Source organism: Hippopotamus amphibius, chromosome 7, assembly GCF_030028045.1.
Source record: "Hippopotamus amphibius kiboko isolate mHipAmp2 chromosome 7, mHipAmp2.hap2, whole genome shotgun sequence".
In the NCBI taxonomy this organism is placed as follows: domain Eukaryota; kingdom Metazoa; phylum Chordata; class Mammalia; order Artiodactyla; family Hippopotamidae; genus Hippopotamus; species Hippopotamus amphibius.
The window spans coordinates 17,334,098-17,351,957 of record NC_080192.1 but is presented as its reverse complement, the minus strand read 5'-3'; the positions used below and the strand labels follow the sequence as shown (position 1 = coordinate 17,351,957).

General features: G+C 37.0%; 1 protein-coding gene across 3 annotated transcripts in view; it reads right to left on the bottom strand.

Annotated features, from left to right (window-relative positions):
• The window catches only part of SLC41A2 (solute carrier family 41 member 2), a 126,894-nt gene that overhangs the window by 78,079 nt on the left and 30,955 nt on the right, over window positions 1-17,860 (bottom strand). For all 3 annotated transcript variants that reach the window (XM_057742642.1, XM_057742640.1, XM_057742641.1), the window contains exon 3: window positions 4,220-4,327. In XM_057742642.1, the coding sequence (XP_057598625.1) occupies window positions 4,220-4,327 (108 nt within the window). The remainder of the gene's footprint in view (window positions 1-4,219; window positions 4,328-17,860) is intronic.

Sequence of the window (17,860 nt, the reverse complement as noted above, 5' to 3'; positions counted from 1 at the left end):
AAATATAATCAGACATTTGATTAAAATATTTAATATAAAATATAGGCACTACAACAAATTAAGTTCAAATAAAAAAGATTAACATTAAATTCAGCTTTAATGGTAATATGTGATCAAATTGAACAATTTAATTTGCAGCATATTCTTTTTTAACCAGATTCCCTACGGCATGGCCTATTTCAAAATGGATTGGCATGTTTAATCTGTTATTTGAATCTAAACAAGTGGTGGGTAATGCTCAAGAATGTCGCTTTTAGAAATATTTTCTTTGAGGTAAGCTAGCCAAAATTTCAGTTTTCCTGGCAAAGTTACCGAGTTGCTTAAATGTTTGTATGCCTAACTATATTTACCAGAACAAAGTTCATTTTCTAACAAAATGAAACTAAAGTCACCTTTTAACTCTCCCTCTGATAACTTTCTTCTCCCTTATATGGTGCCACTCTTGTTTTTCAAGACCTCTTCTTTATTTTCCTCTCTTGCCAAAAAGCCTCTTGGATTGAGTTCTATCTAGATAACCCATCAGCTCTTAAAACATAATTCAAATGTAGATCACTGGGAAAAGATGGTAGATGGAACACATATACATGATTTCACTAGCTCTGAAAATCTTAGTAAAACTACATAAAAGTTTTTTTGTTTTTTAAGACAAAAGCTAGAGGTATACTAGACACATCATTCCAGTTGGATGTCAAATGGCCAAGTGTTAAAATCAAAATTCAGTTGACACCAATGTCACCATTATATGATGAGCTTCTAGGATATTAGAACAAATGTGAAATTTAATCAAATTTAAAAAATCTTATTACCATTTTATTATTAAATTTTTTAGAAATAACTTCTTAGCACTGACGGCTGCTAGATTGATCCTGTGGTCACTATACTTCACATCTGTAATACTATATAGATGCTCACTTTCAAATGAAGTCATTAGGGAATCAAGGTTATTTTTGGCTAGTCCTGCCAGTCTAGATACTGTGAGAATGATGGAGCTATCCAATTATTAGGCATATTTTCCTAATTAAATTAGGAAAGAAATGTAATTAATAAAGGACTTACGTCGTCTTTAATTCCCAGGTGTGATGTTTTGGTTAGTAGTGATGATGCAATTTCATTGAAATAAGTCCATAAACTGAAGTTTTGTATATTGCTTAATGATGATGCTTTCTAAATATTTTCAGATGGGTCAAAGAGTGTTGCCCTAACACAGTTTTAAATTTTAATATCTTTATATGTACTCACTGCTTCATATGATCACTTGAGGAGGAAAATCTGCATTTAAACCTTGAATCTAAAAGTGTAACAATGGAGCAATGTGACTGGCTTCCAAGACACCAAAAAAGTAGTGAATTTCCATTTATATCTCAGCTTTTATTGCATTCATGCCAATTTCAGTATCTTCTCAAGGGTAGAATGACAGGACTTTTCTAGCAGATATCATGTAAGAAATACTTGTATTCTTCAAGGTACATCCATTTGGTTACTTAAGAAGGTTCCAATAAAAGAACTGCTTTCTTTGTAAGCAACTGCTGGTTATTGGTAAGTTCTGTGACTGCTGCCTTCAGAGTATAATAGTAAGGCTATTTTGTCCAAGCAACCCTTCTTAATATACAACTTTTCCTCTCTGTTTTAATATCTTGCAGAGGTACATCACAAGGAAGCTTTGAGATCTCGTCTACATCATGTAATTTTCATTAGCCCAAGAGAAGTTTTCATTCCTGGAATCTAGAATCAGTAGTTCTCTAAATCTGTAAAAGGGACTCTAGCTCTGAGACCTACGGCTTAAAAGGCTTCACTTTGGCCCTCAGGGTAAAGAGTGCTTAGGGCCCAATAGTGTGCCCACTTGAAGCCTGTGTCTCTTCCCCATCTAGGCCACACTCCAAATACCTGGGACCATAAAGTTCCCTGACCAAGCGGCCTAGAGCCCAATTCCAGGGCCTCTTCCTGAAGCCAATCCTTCTGAAGGAAGGCCATGCCACCACTGGTGCATGCCCAAGCCAAGGAGTGCTCAAAGGCTGGCTGTTTGTTGGGGGTACAGATGGATATGAGGTCTGAGGTACCTGTGAGGTCTTTCAAAGCGCAGGACATAGAGCCAAGGATGGGAAAGGAAGGGGGGCAGGCCTCAGACCAGGGGCTGGCTCTCTCCACAATACTGTGATCCAAAACAGAACCCAAGAAGTCCAGGAATTCTAAATTTGATCTCAGACTTCCAGATAGTCAAAGGATATATTGTATTTGCCAAGGTAGAAAGATAAGTCTGTTTGTTTTTTTTAATTTGTAAGCTTGTTGTTCAATTTTAAACTACATAGATATGTGGTTACACGGGCCTCTGTTTATTACAAAGGCATACAGTTACACAGGCTGAACTGTGAAAGTGAATCTGTATAGAGCACATAAACATCTGACATTATTACACTGACATCATTACACTGATTAGATACAACAGTAACCTGCAATGGTCTTTTCCAAGATTTTGATAACAGCTGACTCACTTTTATTATTCAGGTTCCAGCTCACACACCACCTCTCAGAGAAGTCTCCCCTAACCACCTAATATAAAATAGCTCTCATAAATCACCCTTCATCACTCAACTGTTCAAAGCCTCAGTTTCTCCTCTATAAAACAGGAATAGTGTTTATCTCACAGGGCTGTTATAAGACATCCTTGTAAAGCAATTAGCACAGTGCTGGCACATTACAAGAGCTCACTAACACCCAGTACTTCATCACTGCCTGGGCAAGGTATGGCTGTATGACCTTTTATACGTAAGGAAAGGGCTTAGCAAGTTCCACAGGGCATATGCAGCATTTCCTCTTAATTGAGTAAGCCAATAATGATGTCAATAAAACAGTATTTAATGCATTTCCTTTCCAAGCATCTGCTTCACTCAAGAAACCTTAAGGAATTTGCAGCTGCCTTGGGAAAAATGGGGAGAGGGGAAGAGGAGGGAAAACGGGTTCCCATCAATGACACGGTTGTTCAGTTTCCACATCTTGGTTACCTTGAGATACACAAATGCTTTTCCCTAGTTCACAAATTCATTTGTTGCACCATCTTTAAAGAGAGTTACAAACGTCATGTACTAATAGCACTGCAATTAGTAACGAGGGCTTAGTTAATTTTTGGCTAATATTCAGTGGGCTAAAGCCTCACTGAAGTGAACCTTGCAGCTACCTAACTTTAATCATAACTTGGTTCCACGACGGTAAACCCTCAAAGAATGTTATAGTGAGAAAACAACGTCCTTTTCGGCTACTAAAAAAACCTCAGAATCCTGCAAGTGGCAGTATTTTCAAAAGTGTTTAACATTTCTGCATGACAATTTTGCAATATGTAGCAAAAGCCTTGAAAGTATGCTTTTTTTTTTCTCTCTCCCTGAATAGGAATTACAATCCTAGAATTTGCCCAAAAGAAATAAGAAAAGAATGTAAAATTGCATGTACAAGAATATTCATTACAACATTGTTTATAACAACAAAACATTAGAAAGAATCTATATATATTCAATGACAGATGATGGATTAAATCGTGGTAGAGCTATACAACAGAAAAACACACAGCCAATAAAAATGACATAGGTCTACATTTATCGACATGGGAAGATGATCATGATGTACCTTCAAATGAATATCGCAGATTATAAAAGAGAATACAGATGATTCCAGGTCTTTTTTTAGTACAGTACATACCTACATTATGATATACCTGTGTATTAGTAGAGATACCCAAGTATAGAAGGACCTATAGCAAAATATTAATAGTGATTGTGTTTAGGTAAAGAATTGGGGGTAGTTTTAAATTTTCTTCTTGATACGTTTTTCCCTTTCCTTCAGTTTCTATGATAAACATGTATTACTTTTACAATCACAAAAAGTTTAAATACCAATCAACCAACCATTGAACCATTAAGAAGCTCAGTATCTGACTTGCCCCATATCTTAAGCTCTGATGATAATTGCCAGAATGCCCTGCAATGAAAGGAGGCAAGAATGCTTCCTCTTCTCAGGATAAAGGAGGGCCTGTAATTCCCAGATCAGACAACCCAGGGAACTTTCAGGCATGATAACAGGCATAACTACTTAGCATAGCCCTGAGGTTCAGAAATTTATCAGTCGACAGAGGAGAAAATTTTTTTCCTGATACAAGTTCTCTTCAATAGAGAGAAACGGTACATATATATGTATAGATAATATATATACTTTGAGGTAGGAAAAAACTTACTGCAGTGGATAATCTGGATGCCAATGTCATTTCCAAGTTCCCTTTGAGACCAAGAAGTGCAGGAACTAAAATGAAAACTTCTGTTACTTTTCTGAATACCTCCCAGTGCTGTAAGAAAAAAAAAATAGAATTTTCTGACACTTTTAAAAAACACTTTAGAATAAAGGTTTCTAAAAATCTCAGCCTTTTTTCCGATGCTGCATCTACATTTTGAATAACCACACAGGTCATTTAATCAGTGAACATTTAGCTTAACACATTCTCCACAGTTCTAAAACCTTGACTTACTTTAGAAGATTCAGGTAGAGTTGGGAGTAACAGCTGATACCGTCACTATATCTCATAGTACATCTAGCTTGCTACACAACTCTGTTACTCTTAAATTCTACTTTATCCCTTTATGATGGCAAGAGTCAGTGTAGCTAGTGGTTAGGAGCACAGATTCAAGAATGAGATAACCTGGGCTTCCCTGGTGGCGCAGTGGTTAAGAATACATCTGCCAATGCAGGGGACACAGGTTCGAGCCCTGGTCTGGGAAGATCCCACATGCCACAGAGCAACTAACCCCATGCACCACAGCTACTGTGCCTGCACTCCAGAGCCCATGACCCACAACTACTGAGCCCATGTGCCACAACTACTGAAGCTTGCACACCTAGAGCCCATGCTCTGCAACAAAGAGTAGCCCCCACTCCCCACAACTAGAGAAAGCCCATGTGTAGCAACAAAGACCCAATGCAATAAATAAATAAATAAATAAATAAATAAATAGAACCAGATAACCTGTTTGAATCTTGGGTCCAACACTAATTACAACCAACCCATAGGAAAATTACAATAATATTATTAGCTCATTTCACAAACAAAGAAATAAGGATTCAGAGAAGTTAAAATGATTTTTCTAAGATCAAAAGATGGGACCTAGAATTGACCCCAATAGTTCTGAGTCATCCCATGTTCTGCTCCCCATTTTAGGGTGTGAGGTAAGAGGCTGCAGAGCACAGGATCATAAAAGAGCGCTAAGTTGGAAAGAATAAAACTTGTGATTTTAAGCATGAACCTGTCACAACCTGGCTGTGTCATCCTGGATGAGTTACATACCTTTCTGATCTCAATTTCTTCATCCATGATATGAAGATTTTACCTGCCCTGTCTAGTGTATGAGGAAATACCATAATAATGAAAACAACAGATATTACAGTACTTTATAAACTGAAAAGACCATGCAAACGACTGAATAACACAAAGTGCTATTTTACAAGTGTTATTAAGAGGTGATTGTCCCAGTATGAGACTTTAGGGACTAAGCATATTAATTTATGCCCCAAAATATCAAGAATACAGTCCTGTCATTAACACCAAGACAGGTGAAAAAAGTAAGACTTAAATCCATCAGATAAATGAAAAAAATTTTCAACTTCTCCTCAAAGTTTCCCCAGAGGCTGTTCCAAATAAGTGCAGAACCAGGGACTAAAGAGGGTTTAGGAAATATTTATCAGACCAGTCTTTGGTAAAAACCTGGTTTAAAGGCTTCACAAGGGAATCCCTCCAGGGTTCAAGCCAGTTACGGATGGGCCTAAAAACAGCACTAGGGGTCCAGGAGCCTCTCAGATTCCTCAACCTGTCAGAAAACTAACAAACCATTCTGTCCATGTTTCATGACAAGTAAGAATTCTGCTGTGCCAGTGGGATACGCATCCTGCAGAGCTGACGGTGATGGTGATGGTGATGAAAACAAGAGATAATAATAATAACAAATATTAACAACAGTTAACATTCACTGATTGCTTGTTATGTGCCTAACACTGTTCTAGGCTTAATCATTTAAATTATTTTATTCTATTTTATTTTTTTGGCTGCGTTGGGTCTTCATTGCTGCACATGGGCTTTCTCTAGTTGTGGTGAGTGGGGGCTACTCTTTGCTGTGGTGCACAGGCTTCTCAGTGCAGTGGCTTCTCTTGCTGCGGAGCACAGGCTTTAGGCGTGCGGGCTTCAGAAGTTACAGCACATGGGCTCAGTAGCTGTGGCTCGTGGGCTCTAGTGCACAGGCTCAACAGTTGTGGCTCTCAGGCTTAGGTGCTTCGCAGCATGTGGGATCTCCCTGGACTAGGGATTGAACCCATGTCCCCTGCACTGGCAGGTGGATTCTTAAGCACTGCACCACCAGGGAAGTCCCTAAGCTTAATCATTTAATTTCACAACAAACTTACAAGACAGGTATCATTTTTATCAGATTAGACATAATTCAGGAATACGTTACCTAGGTCATAATTTTAAGACACCTACCTACACGATTTTAGAAACACTAGAATAGCCAAATTTCTCTATCAGTCACTGCCATCCCACTCTGGATCTGTCGGGATGCATTTCTTTACGTTACTACCACCCTTTTCAAATTCAACTCCAATCAAATGCTCCTGTGAGAATTACTATGAAAACACTTACACCTTAGCACTGATATAACAATAGAACTATCACATATTGATTTCCAACCTCGGGCCCAAAAACCTCTGCATTCTTCTCTCTCCACCTACAGAGGTGGGCTTTCAGAAGTCCTCAAAGTTTCTCAGCTCACAGCACCTGTAGTGTCTTAGAAACATTTTCACGGCATTCTTAGGCCAAAAAAAAAAAAAAAAATCTAGCCGTCCTACTAAGTAGGCATGTCCAAACAATAAGTGTTCATTTCCTAACAATTTGGTGGCCATTTGAAGAAGTAACACAAATAAATGGAAAGAAAAACATATTTTTATGTCATGTAGCCACAAGTACTTACTAACAGGATAGTGTATCTGCTGGGCACTGCACAACGTCTCAAACCTTGGAATTGGAAACTACTACCTTCACTTCTTGTTCTGTATTGACTTTTGTGTGACACTTGCCTTTTCTCCCCAGCACTGCTGAAAATCTAGCTTTGCAGAGGTATGTCAAACGGAGTGTGATCTAATGCTGAAATGCTGAACCACCTCAAGGCAGTGGTTTGTAGAGTCCAAGAGATGTCACTGCGTTTCCCTCAAAAATTTAACAGCAACCCTGGGGTGTCCAGACACACAGTTTGGGAAATACAAGAATAGTCAGAAACAGTACAACATGTTAGTCAAAGAAAAGGGCTCTGGAATCAGATTATTTGAGTTGAAATTCTGATACTACTATTTTTACTGTATGACTGGAGCAAAACTATGCTTTACTTTCTTCATCTAAAATAGAGTCATAATTGTACCTCACAAGGCTTTGCTCAGGACCATGCTTGTACACAGTAATAAATAATAATATTGAGGGCTTATTAGCTATAACACCAAGATATATCACCAGTTAATTTTCCTGACAGAAGGCGGTAATGCCAAAAAAAAAAAAAAAAGTCCAGAAAGGGGATGCTGATGCAACCACTGCCCCAAGTAAATTTTGGCACGATACATACATGTCCTCTAAGGCTATGTAGACTATTATGCACCGCTAAACTTCTCCACAAGAATCTTCCCTACAGGAAATCAACTTTTAATCTTACCTAACTTTAGATGTCTGTCAATACCCAGACTCTTAGGTAGGCACCCACACCTCAAACGTTATATCAGATTGTTTACACATGTACTGTACTCCAAACCTAAAAATCTATTTAATGTCCAAAAGGACAAACAAAAATGAAACTTAAAAAAAGAATAAACAAGTTGAGGAATACATCCATAGAGTCCTAACTTAAAAATAAACAGGAAAAGTTTAAAAATAACTAACTGGTAAAAGAAGCGTATGTAATTTTTTAAAAACGTATATACCCCAGAGCTGGAGAAGATTTGTTTCTTATTTTAACTTAGTTTTAAAAAACTAAACCCATTCACTTTTAGGCATATGACCCAATGACCAACCTCACTCATAATTTTTAAAATGCAAATTAAAAGGTGATCAGTTTTCCTCTGTGGGATTGGTAAAGGTCAAAAAGTTGGATAATACTCTGTTGGTAAGAACATAAGCAAATAGGCACTCTATTACACTATTGGTGAGAATGTAAAGGTTTAACTTCTTTGGGATAATTCAGCAATATCTACCAAATGTAAAATGCACATAATTTTCAGCTCAAAATTCAAGGAATTTATCCCACAAATAAACTTGAGTATGAGTTCAAACACATACATATAATGAGTCAACTTCACCATTGTTCATAATCACAAAAGATCTGTTCATAATCACCTTCATTAGGTAACTTGGTAGAAAAACAATGATACATCTTTGCAATAGAACATTACATAGCTGGAGAGGAATTTGGTACATCTGTGTGTATCTATTAGGAAGTTCCAAGATAAATTAAGAGCAAGGTGAAGAGCAGCATTATTGGGTGTTTTTTGCTTGTTTTTTTTAGTGAATACACACACACACACACACACATATATTAGTGTATATATATGCATGCACATGCATTTAATGTAGATTGAAGGAAACAGAAAAAAAATAATACCAGTAAATTCTAAAGAAAGGAATAGGGGAAGGGCACATAGAAAAGGGACTTCTGAGACTTCCCTGGTGGCACCATGGTTAAGAATCTGCCTGCCAATGCAGAGGACATGGGTTCAAGCCCTAGTCCAGAAAGATCCCACATGCCTCGGAGCAACTAGACCCGTGCACCACAACTACTGACCCTGCACTCTACAGCCCATGAGCCACAACTACTGAGCCCACGAGCCACAACTACTGAAGCCTGCATGTCTAGAGCCACGTGCTCCACAACAAGAGAGGCCACAGCAATGAGAAGCCTGCACACTGCAACGAAGAGTAGCCCCCGCTCACCACAACTAGAGAAAGCCCATTCGCAGCAACGAAGACCTAATGCAGACAAAAATAAATAAATAAATAAATATTCTTTTTTTAAAAAAAGGGGACTTCTTTTTCCATTACATATTTTCATACAGCTTAAATATGCTTTACCAGATATATACATTATGTTTTTCATCCAACTTTTGGAAATAATTATAGATTCACATGCAGTTATAAAAAAAATAAGAGCGATCCCATGTACCCTTTAACCAGTTTCCCCCAATAGTAACATCTTGCAAAACTGTAGGACAATCTTGCAACTAGGATATTGACATTGATATAGTCAAGATACAGAACATTTCTATCACCACAAGAATTCCTCCTGTTGACGTTTTATAGCCACATCCACTTTTCTCCACTTGCAGCCCCTTCTTAATCCCTGGCAACCACTAATCCGTTCTCCATTTCTATAAAATGTCAACTCAATAATTTTTATAAATGAATATAGTATATATAACCTTTTGAGATTCGCTTCTGACACTCAGAGATAATTCTCTGGAAATTCATCTAGATTGTTGCACGTGTCAATAGTTCATTCCTTTTTGTTGCTGAGTAGTACTCCATCACACTGATTTATCAAAGTTTGTTTAACCACTCAACTGTTGAAGGACATCCTCGGTGTATCCAGTTCTTGGCTATTATTATAAATAAAGCAGCTGTAAACATTCACATACAGGAGTTGTGTGAGCATAAGTCTTCATTCTCTGGAATAAACGCCCAGGATTACAATTCCTAGGTTGCGTGATAGTTCATGTTTAGGTTTTGTTTTGTTTGTAAAGAAACAGTCAAAGTATTTTCCAGAGCAGCTGTATCATCTTAAATTTCCACCAGCAATAAATGAGTGATACCACTCTCTCTGCCCAATGGCATTTAATGCTACCACTATTTTTTATTATAACCATTCTGATAGGTGTATAGAGATAGCTCATTGTGGTTTTTATCTGCATTCCTCTAATGGCTAAAGATACTGAATATCTTTTCAAGTTTATTTACCATCTGTACCCACTCTTTTGTGAAATGCCTCTAAGTATTTTTGCCAATTTTCTAACAGGGCTGTTTTTATTTGTTTTAGATGTTGAGTTTTTGAGAGTTCGTCATTCTAGTCTTTTGTCAGATGTGTGGTTTGCAAGCATTTTCTTCCACTCTGTAGCTTGGCTTTTCATCCTTTTAACAAAGTCATTCACAGAACAAAATTTTTATTTGATGAAGCCCAATTTACCCATTTTTCGTTTTATGGATCACGCTTTTGGTGTCAAGTCTAAGCATGTCTACCCTCTACCAATACCAGTCATGCTTCCTGTGGCCATTTTCAAAAGCTTGGAATCAAGTGGACTCATCCTTCTCACTTTATTTTTATTTCTAAAAAGACAAATATACATTTTAATATTATTTATTCTATAAAAAACCTTGTGGAGATTTTAAAAGTTCTGTTGAATATGTATATCAATTTGGGGAGAACTGACATCTTCATTATGCCGAGTCTTCTAAGCCATGAATTTGGCAAGTCTCTCCATTTATTCAGATCTTCCTTGATTACTTTCATCAGTGTTTTGGAGCTTTCAGCATACAAGTCCTGTACATGTTTTGTAAGATTTACATCTAGGTGTTTATTTTTTGAGTAAATGTTATTGTGTTTTTAATTTCAATGTCCACATACTCACTGCTAGAAATAGAACTTATTTTTTTGTATGTATTGTGTATCCTGGGCCTTCCTCAACTCATTTATCAGTTCTCGGAGTATTTTGTTTTTGTTTTTGTTTTGGTAGATTTCTTGGGATTTTCTAAGTAGATGATCAATGCCATCTGCAAATAGGAACAGTTTCATTTCATCTTTTCTAATCTGTATGTCTTTTTATTTCCTTTTCTTGACTTATTGCACTATGTTGAATAAAGGTAATGAGTGTGGACATCCTTGCCTTGTATCTGATCTTAGGGGAAAATCGCATTCAGTATTTCACCATTAAGTATAATGTTGAGGAAGTTCCACTCTATTCCTATTTGAGTTTTTTATCATGAATGGGTGTTGAATTTTTTCAAATGCTTTTTCTGTGTCAGTTGATATGGCCATGTGATTTTCTTCTTTAGCCTGTTAATATGGTGAATTATATTGATTTTCAAACAGTTAACAAGACTTGTATCCCTGGAATAAACAGCATTTTTCATGGTGTATAATTTATCTTATATGTTGTTAAATTCTATTTGCCAATGTTTTGTTAAGCATTTTTTTGTTTATATTCAGGAGAAATATTGATCTGTAGTCTTTGGAGGGTTCTGGTTTGTTGATTTGTTTCTTTGCATTGTCTTTGGTTTGGTATCTGGCTAATACGAGCTTCTTAAAATGAATTGATAAGTGTTCCCGCCTCTTCTGTTTTCCAGAAAAGCTTGGTTAGAATTAGTGTTAATTCTGCTTTAAACATTTGGTAGAAATTTCAGGTGAAACTATCTGTATCTGAAGATTTCTTTTTGGGGAGTTTTTAAAATTATGAATTCATTTCCCTTAATAAGTATAGAGCTATTCAAATTATCCACTTCATTTTGGGTGAATTGTGGTAATTATGTTTTAAGGAAGTGGTCCACTTTAAGTTGTAAAATTCATGTGTGCAGAGTTGTCTGCAGTACTCCTTTACTATCCTTTTGATGTCTGCAGGATCTGCAGTGATATCCCCTATTTTGTTCTGATATTGGTAATTTATGTCTTCTTTTTTTTTCATTACCAGTCTTGCTACAAATTGTCAGTTTTACTGATCTTTTCAAAGAACTAGATGTTTGTTCCACTGATTTTTTTCCTATTGTTTTCCTGCTTTCAATTTCATTGCTTTTTGCTTTTATATTTATTATTTTCCTTCTTCTGTTTGCTTTCAGTATATTTTACTCAATTTTTTCTAAGCTTGAGATGGGAGTTTAGATTATTGATTTGAGTTTTTTTCATTCTGATATATGCATTCAGTTATATAAATTTACATCTCTGTACTGCTTTACCTGTGACTCACAAATTTTGATGTTGTATTTTATTTTCATTCAGTTCAGTGTTTTGTTTTTTGTTTTTCTTGAGACATCCTCTTTCACCGACGGATTACCTGAAAATATGTTGTTTAGTCTCCAAGTGTTTGAAAATTTTTGCTGTGTTACTGATTTCAAGTTTGATTACGCTGTGGTCAGAGAACATACTCTGATTTCAATATTTTAAGTTTGTTGAGGTTTCTATGATATGATGTCCCGGAATACGGTCTGTCACGGTATATGATCAGCAAGAACTTGAGCAGGATGTGTTTTCTGATGTTTTGGGGTAGAGTGTTCTGAAAATGTCAATTAGATCTTGTTGGTTGGTGGCATTGTTGAATTCGTCTGTATCCTTGCTGATTTGCTATCTAGGTGTTTTATCAATTATTGAGAAGAGTGTTGAAGTCTCCAACTATAATTGTGGATTTTTCTATTTCTCCTTTCAGGTCTACTGGGGGCTCTCACTATCAGCTGACAGGATGAAATTCCCGGCACTCTAGCTGCCCTTCTCTGATACCATCCTGGCTGAAGTGTTACAGCACATTACAGCTTCCTCCCCCCGCCCCCAGCTTTACTGAGGTATAATTGACAAACAGAATTGTAATGTATTTAAAGGGTAAAGTATGATGACTTGATATACATATACATTATGAAAAGATTTCCATCAACAAATTAACATGTCCATCACCTCACATAGTTACTTTTTGTGTGTGTGTGAGAATGCTTAAGATCTACTCTCTTAGCAAATATTGAGTATACAATACAGTATTATCAACTACAGTCACCATGCTGTACATTAGATCCTCAGAACAAACTTATCTTGTAACTGAAAGTTTGTACCCTTTCACCAACTTCTCCCCATTTCCCTCACCCCCTCAGGCCCTGGCAACCACCATTCTACTCTCTGTTTCTATGAGTCTGACTTTTTTTTTTTAAGATTCCACATGTAAGTGATAGGATGCGATATTTGTCTTTCTCTATCTGGCTTATTTCACTTAGCAGAATGCCCTCCAGGTTCCCCACTGGACCTTTGCTCATGTGGATGTGGTGGGCCCACAGTTTTTTTTGTAGTGTTTGGCTAGAGTAGAACAGTTATTGTCTAAATCTTTTCTATCTTGTTAGGGCATCCCTTTCCTAGTCCTTTAGCTACAAAGAGCAGGCTTTCGTTGGTTTGGTCTTGTCTGCCCTTGTCGGTATTTCTCGGTTGCCAGCTTCTTTAGCTCCAACTCTGGGATACATGAAGCAAAAGAAAACTCAGGGAGCTCACCACTGTGTTGTTCCTTGAGTCCTAAGGGGCCTAGCCAGCCTCTTCTTTCCACCTTTGAGTCGTCTTATGTCTGTTTTATATAAAGTTTCCTGAGTTTAGGGATACTTAATGAGATGGAAAGGTTAAAGTATTTCTACTGTAGCTTCCTGGAAGAGGAATTCCATTTATTATTTTTTAAATAAAAAACAGAACCATTATATCAGAATGCTAGTGCCTTCCCTGGGTCACGGCTATGTTAAAAGAGGCATTTTATCTTTAGTACAAGCTCTAGAACAATAGCTTATAAGGAGGGACAAATACAGTGATGCCATCCTAGCTTTGCAAGATGAGAAACTGGTGACAAAAATTAGTCTAACATTAATACTGCCCTCTTACCTTTTCTTTGCACTTTTCAAAACATGGGTATTTAATCCATAAAACTTCAACAAAGCATCCATTTCCTCTCTGACCTCTCTACTTTCCATATCAGAAAAACAGCCCTACTCAGAGTTCCAGGGTTAGAAACATAACTCAGGTATTGAATCATTCCATCTAAATTCTGAAACACACACACTGAGTCTTCCCTGGTGGTCCAGTGGGTAAGACTCCCAGCTCCCAGTGCAGGGCACCCGGGTTCAATCCCTGGTCAGGGAACTAGATCCTGCATGCATGCTGCAACCAAGAAGTCCATATGCCACAACTAAGAGTCCGCATGCCACAACTAAAGATCCCTCATGGCACAGCTAAGTCCCAGCGCAGCCTAAATAAATAGTTTTTAAAAAAGACTAAAGGAAAAGAAAAGAAACATACACACTGCGCTAGCAGCACAGTAATTAAGGAATACTTAAGAGCCATACTATGGTTTATTTCAAAGGAAGATTTTTCAGCATTGCAATAATATTATCTTCATAAAGTACAACAAAATTTCAGGGTTTTGGAGCCATCAGCTTGCAATAATATTCTAATGATAAGTATAAACTTCCTTAGGAATTACTAGAAGGTCCAAAGGTATTAGCTCAGTTTACTTATATTTCCTTCAGATGGATGGGTGGCTAACACTAATCCTATGTAACAGATTAAGTCTGTGGACAATCCAAGATACATATATGGCATGTTACACAGACAGCAGGATTTATCCACAGACAGGGCTCTACTATTTACTAGCTGTATATTCTTGGGTAAACTATTTAAAACTCTTTGCTCATTTTTAGCAAGGGAAGAAAAAACAAGGAGCTTGGACCAGGCGATTTCTAAGGATTTCCAATTCTGACATTCTATGACTCAAAACTCTTAAGTCTGATTATCAAAATTCAAGAATCTTTATTAAGAGGTAGAGTTTATTTCATTTCATTCATTCTTTTAACAAGGAATTACTGAATGTCTGTTCTGTGTAAGGCATTAGGCTGGTTTTCTGGACTGGGCCCTACTTAAGTGGGACCGAAGACTATGTGGCCTGTCCCACCCCGTGTTGCTTACTAGTAGGAAAGGAACTTGGGTTAGTTTAGATTATTAGTTCTCAAACTTTAGCCCACATCAAAACACCAGGAATGCTTATAAAAACAGATTGCTGGAAAAAAACAAACAGAACAACCACAAAAAAACCAGATTGCTAGGCCCCAGCCCCAGAGTTTCTGATTCCGTGGAGCTGGGATTGGAACCTGAGAATTTGTGTATCTAACAAGTTCCCAGATGCTGCTGATGCTGCCGGTTCAGGGAGCACACCTGGAGAACCATGGATTCAGATCAAGTCCCACATGTGAGGAGTCACTACTCTAAAGGTGGTGTCCTTGCCTCTTCCGCACACTTTTCCATCTCTATCTTCCCTGTAACAATGTTTGCTCCCGCTCCTTTGAGAAGCAGTTACATTCCTGTCTTTTGTGGTTCTGATGAAATTACTGATCTTTAATGCCCACCTGACCCAGGGACAGAAATGTAACTTGAACTGGGCTAATCATGTTATTGTACCTCCCTAGTCACATCCACTGATCCTGGAGGTAAGCATGTGACCAAAGACAAGCCAACTGCTCGGTTTTTCCCCAGAATGTTCCCAATTCAAGACAGAAGGCTAGCTCATTCTTTCCTTTTTGTAAAACAAACTAAAAGGATATGACCTTATAACTGTCAGTAGCCATATCCAATCGGAGTGAATGAGGGTGACAGACAAAATCAAAGCTGAAGTGAGAGACAGAGAGAAGGTAATCCTAAATTTCATCATAAATGTAAGCCCCTGATCTATGTATGTCAGAGGCAGGCTGTGCACTTGCTTTTCCCAGTTACAAAAGACAACGCATTCTTTTTTTTTTAAATTGCTTAAATTAACTGGTTAGTTGAGCTTCAATTTCTTACAACAGAAGAGCTCTGACTAGTAGAAAGCGATCCAAAGATAAGCTGTGTTCCCTATAAATAAGGAGACGGTACAGTAGTTGAAAGCATAAGTTTTAGAGTCAGCAAACTTGGGTGTAATCCAACCACTTACCAGTTGTGTGACCTTAGGCAAATCTCTAAGCTTCATATACAAAATAAAAATAACATTGCCTAGCTGAGAGTCCTCCTCCTAAGCATCAAATAAGATAACTCATGCAGTGTCCTGACAAAGGACGTTCATTTAATGAGTGATTCTTGTTAATATTACACCACTTATTGAACATTTATCTCCCAGGTACTGTAACTGGTGCTTTATATTCTCTTTTTCTAATTTGAGGCCAAAAGAGAATATAAGCGATGTTCAAGGCATGAGTACACAGAGGTAGGTTAGACTGGCTCAAAAGCTTGCTCCTTTGGATAAGCTTGAATATGTAAAAGCAGACATTCTATATCCCTATAGGTCTTTTTGGTACCTATATAGAATTCCTATAGCACTGACTTTTTACTTCTCTACGTACCTGAATATACCTGCAACAAATAGAAAATCATTTTTTAAAAGAACTGTATCACTTACAATAACATAAAAAGTATCAAATAAATAGAAATGAACCTAACTAAATATGTAAAAGACCTGTGTTCAGAAACTGTAAAACATAATGAGGGGAATTAAGGATGACCTAAATAAATGGAGGCTGTTATTCCATGTACACATGTTGGAAGACTAAGCAGTGTAGAGTCAATTCTCCCCCTAATTATTTCTGAATCACAATTGCAAGCTCAATCACTATCACAACTACTTTTTTTTTGAAAACTGACAAGCTTTTATACTAAAACATACATGAAAATGCAAAGGGAAAAGAATAACCAAAGCACTCTTCAGGAAGAATAAGGAGAGAACATTCTCTACTAGATATCAAGACTTACAAGCTAGAGTAATGATGATAGTATAGCATCCGTGACAAGAGACATAAATACACCAAAGGAACAGAGTTGAGAGCCCAGAAGTTGACCTACACATAAATGGGCACTTGATTTATCACAAATATTTTGGTTATATAATAGTGCAGACACAACTGGAAATCCATGTGGAAAGGAAAAAAATATAACCCCTACCTCACACTCTATACAAAAACTGATTCCAGGGAGGGAATGATCTAAATGTAAAAGGCAAAACAACAAAGCTTCGAGGAGCTATTATAGGAGAATATCTTAATTCACAGGGTATGGAAAGATTTCTTAAACAGAAGACAAAAAGCACAGACCATAGAAAAGTAGAGAAAAGGGGACTGTATAAAAGTTAAGAACTTCTGCTCATCCAAACATACCACTGAGAGAGTAAGAAAGCAAGCCACAGAAGGGAGAAAATATATGTAATACAAACAACTAAAGGACCTACATCCAGAATATACAAATAACTCCTACAAATCAATAAGAAAAAGACAAACAATCAAATAGGAAAATGGGCAAAGAAACTTCACGCATGATATCCAACTGGTCAGTAAACATCACTAAGTCATCAGGAAAATACCAAAGAAAACCTCAATGAGATACCACCCCACATATGCCAGAATTTCTAAAATTAAAAAGACTGCTGCTATCTTGTATAAATAATAATATAGAGCAATGGAACCTCTCATACACCGCTAAATTAGTCTGTAAATTGGTACAACCACTTTGGAAAACCATTTGGCAAATGCTACATTTAACTATCTGCATATTCTAAGACCTAAAGATTCCATTTCTACATCTATTCCCAGGAAAAATGCACGTATATATATATAGCAAGAGCCTGGAAACACCATTCAGCCCATTGTCCATCAATACTAGAATGGATTAAAAAAACTAGTAGAATGGATAAATTGTGATGCACTTATACATTAGATTACAACAAAGCAATAAAAATAATTGAACAACAATTTCCTAAAACTTACATAATGTTGACCCAAAAAACCCAAACATAAAGGAATATATACTCTATATTTCCATTGCATAATAAGTAAAACCAAGCAATGGTGTTTCATAATACACACTTATAAAGACAAAAAAATCAGATTATAAAAATCAGATTATTGACTATCTTCGGTAATGGAGAGAAAAGAGAAGCTATTGGAAGAGAGCACTAATGAAGGCCAATGAGGTACAGGTAAGAGTCCATTTCTTGACCCAGGTGATAGTTACATGGTTATTTGTGCCATGAAAATTCACTGAGCTGTATATTTTTGTTTTTTACC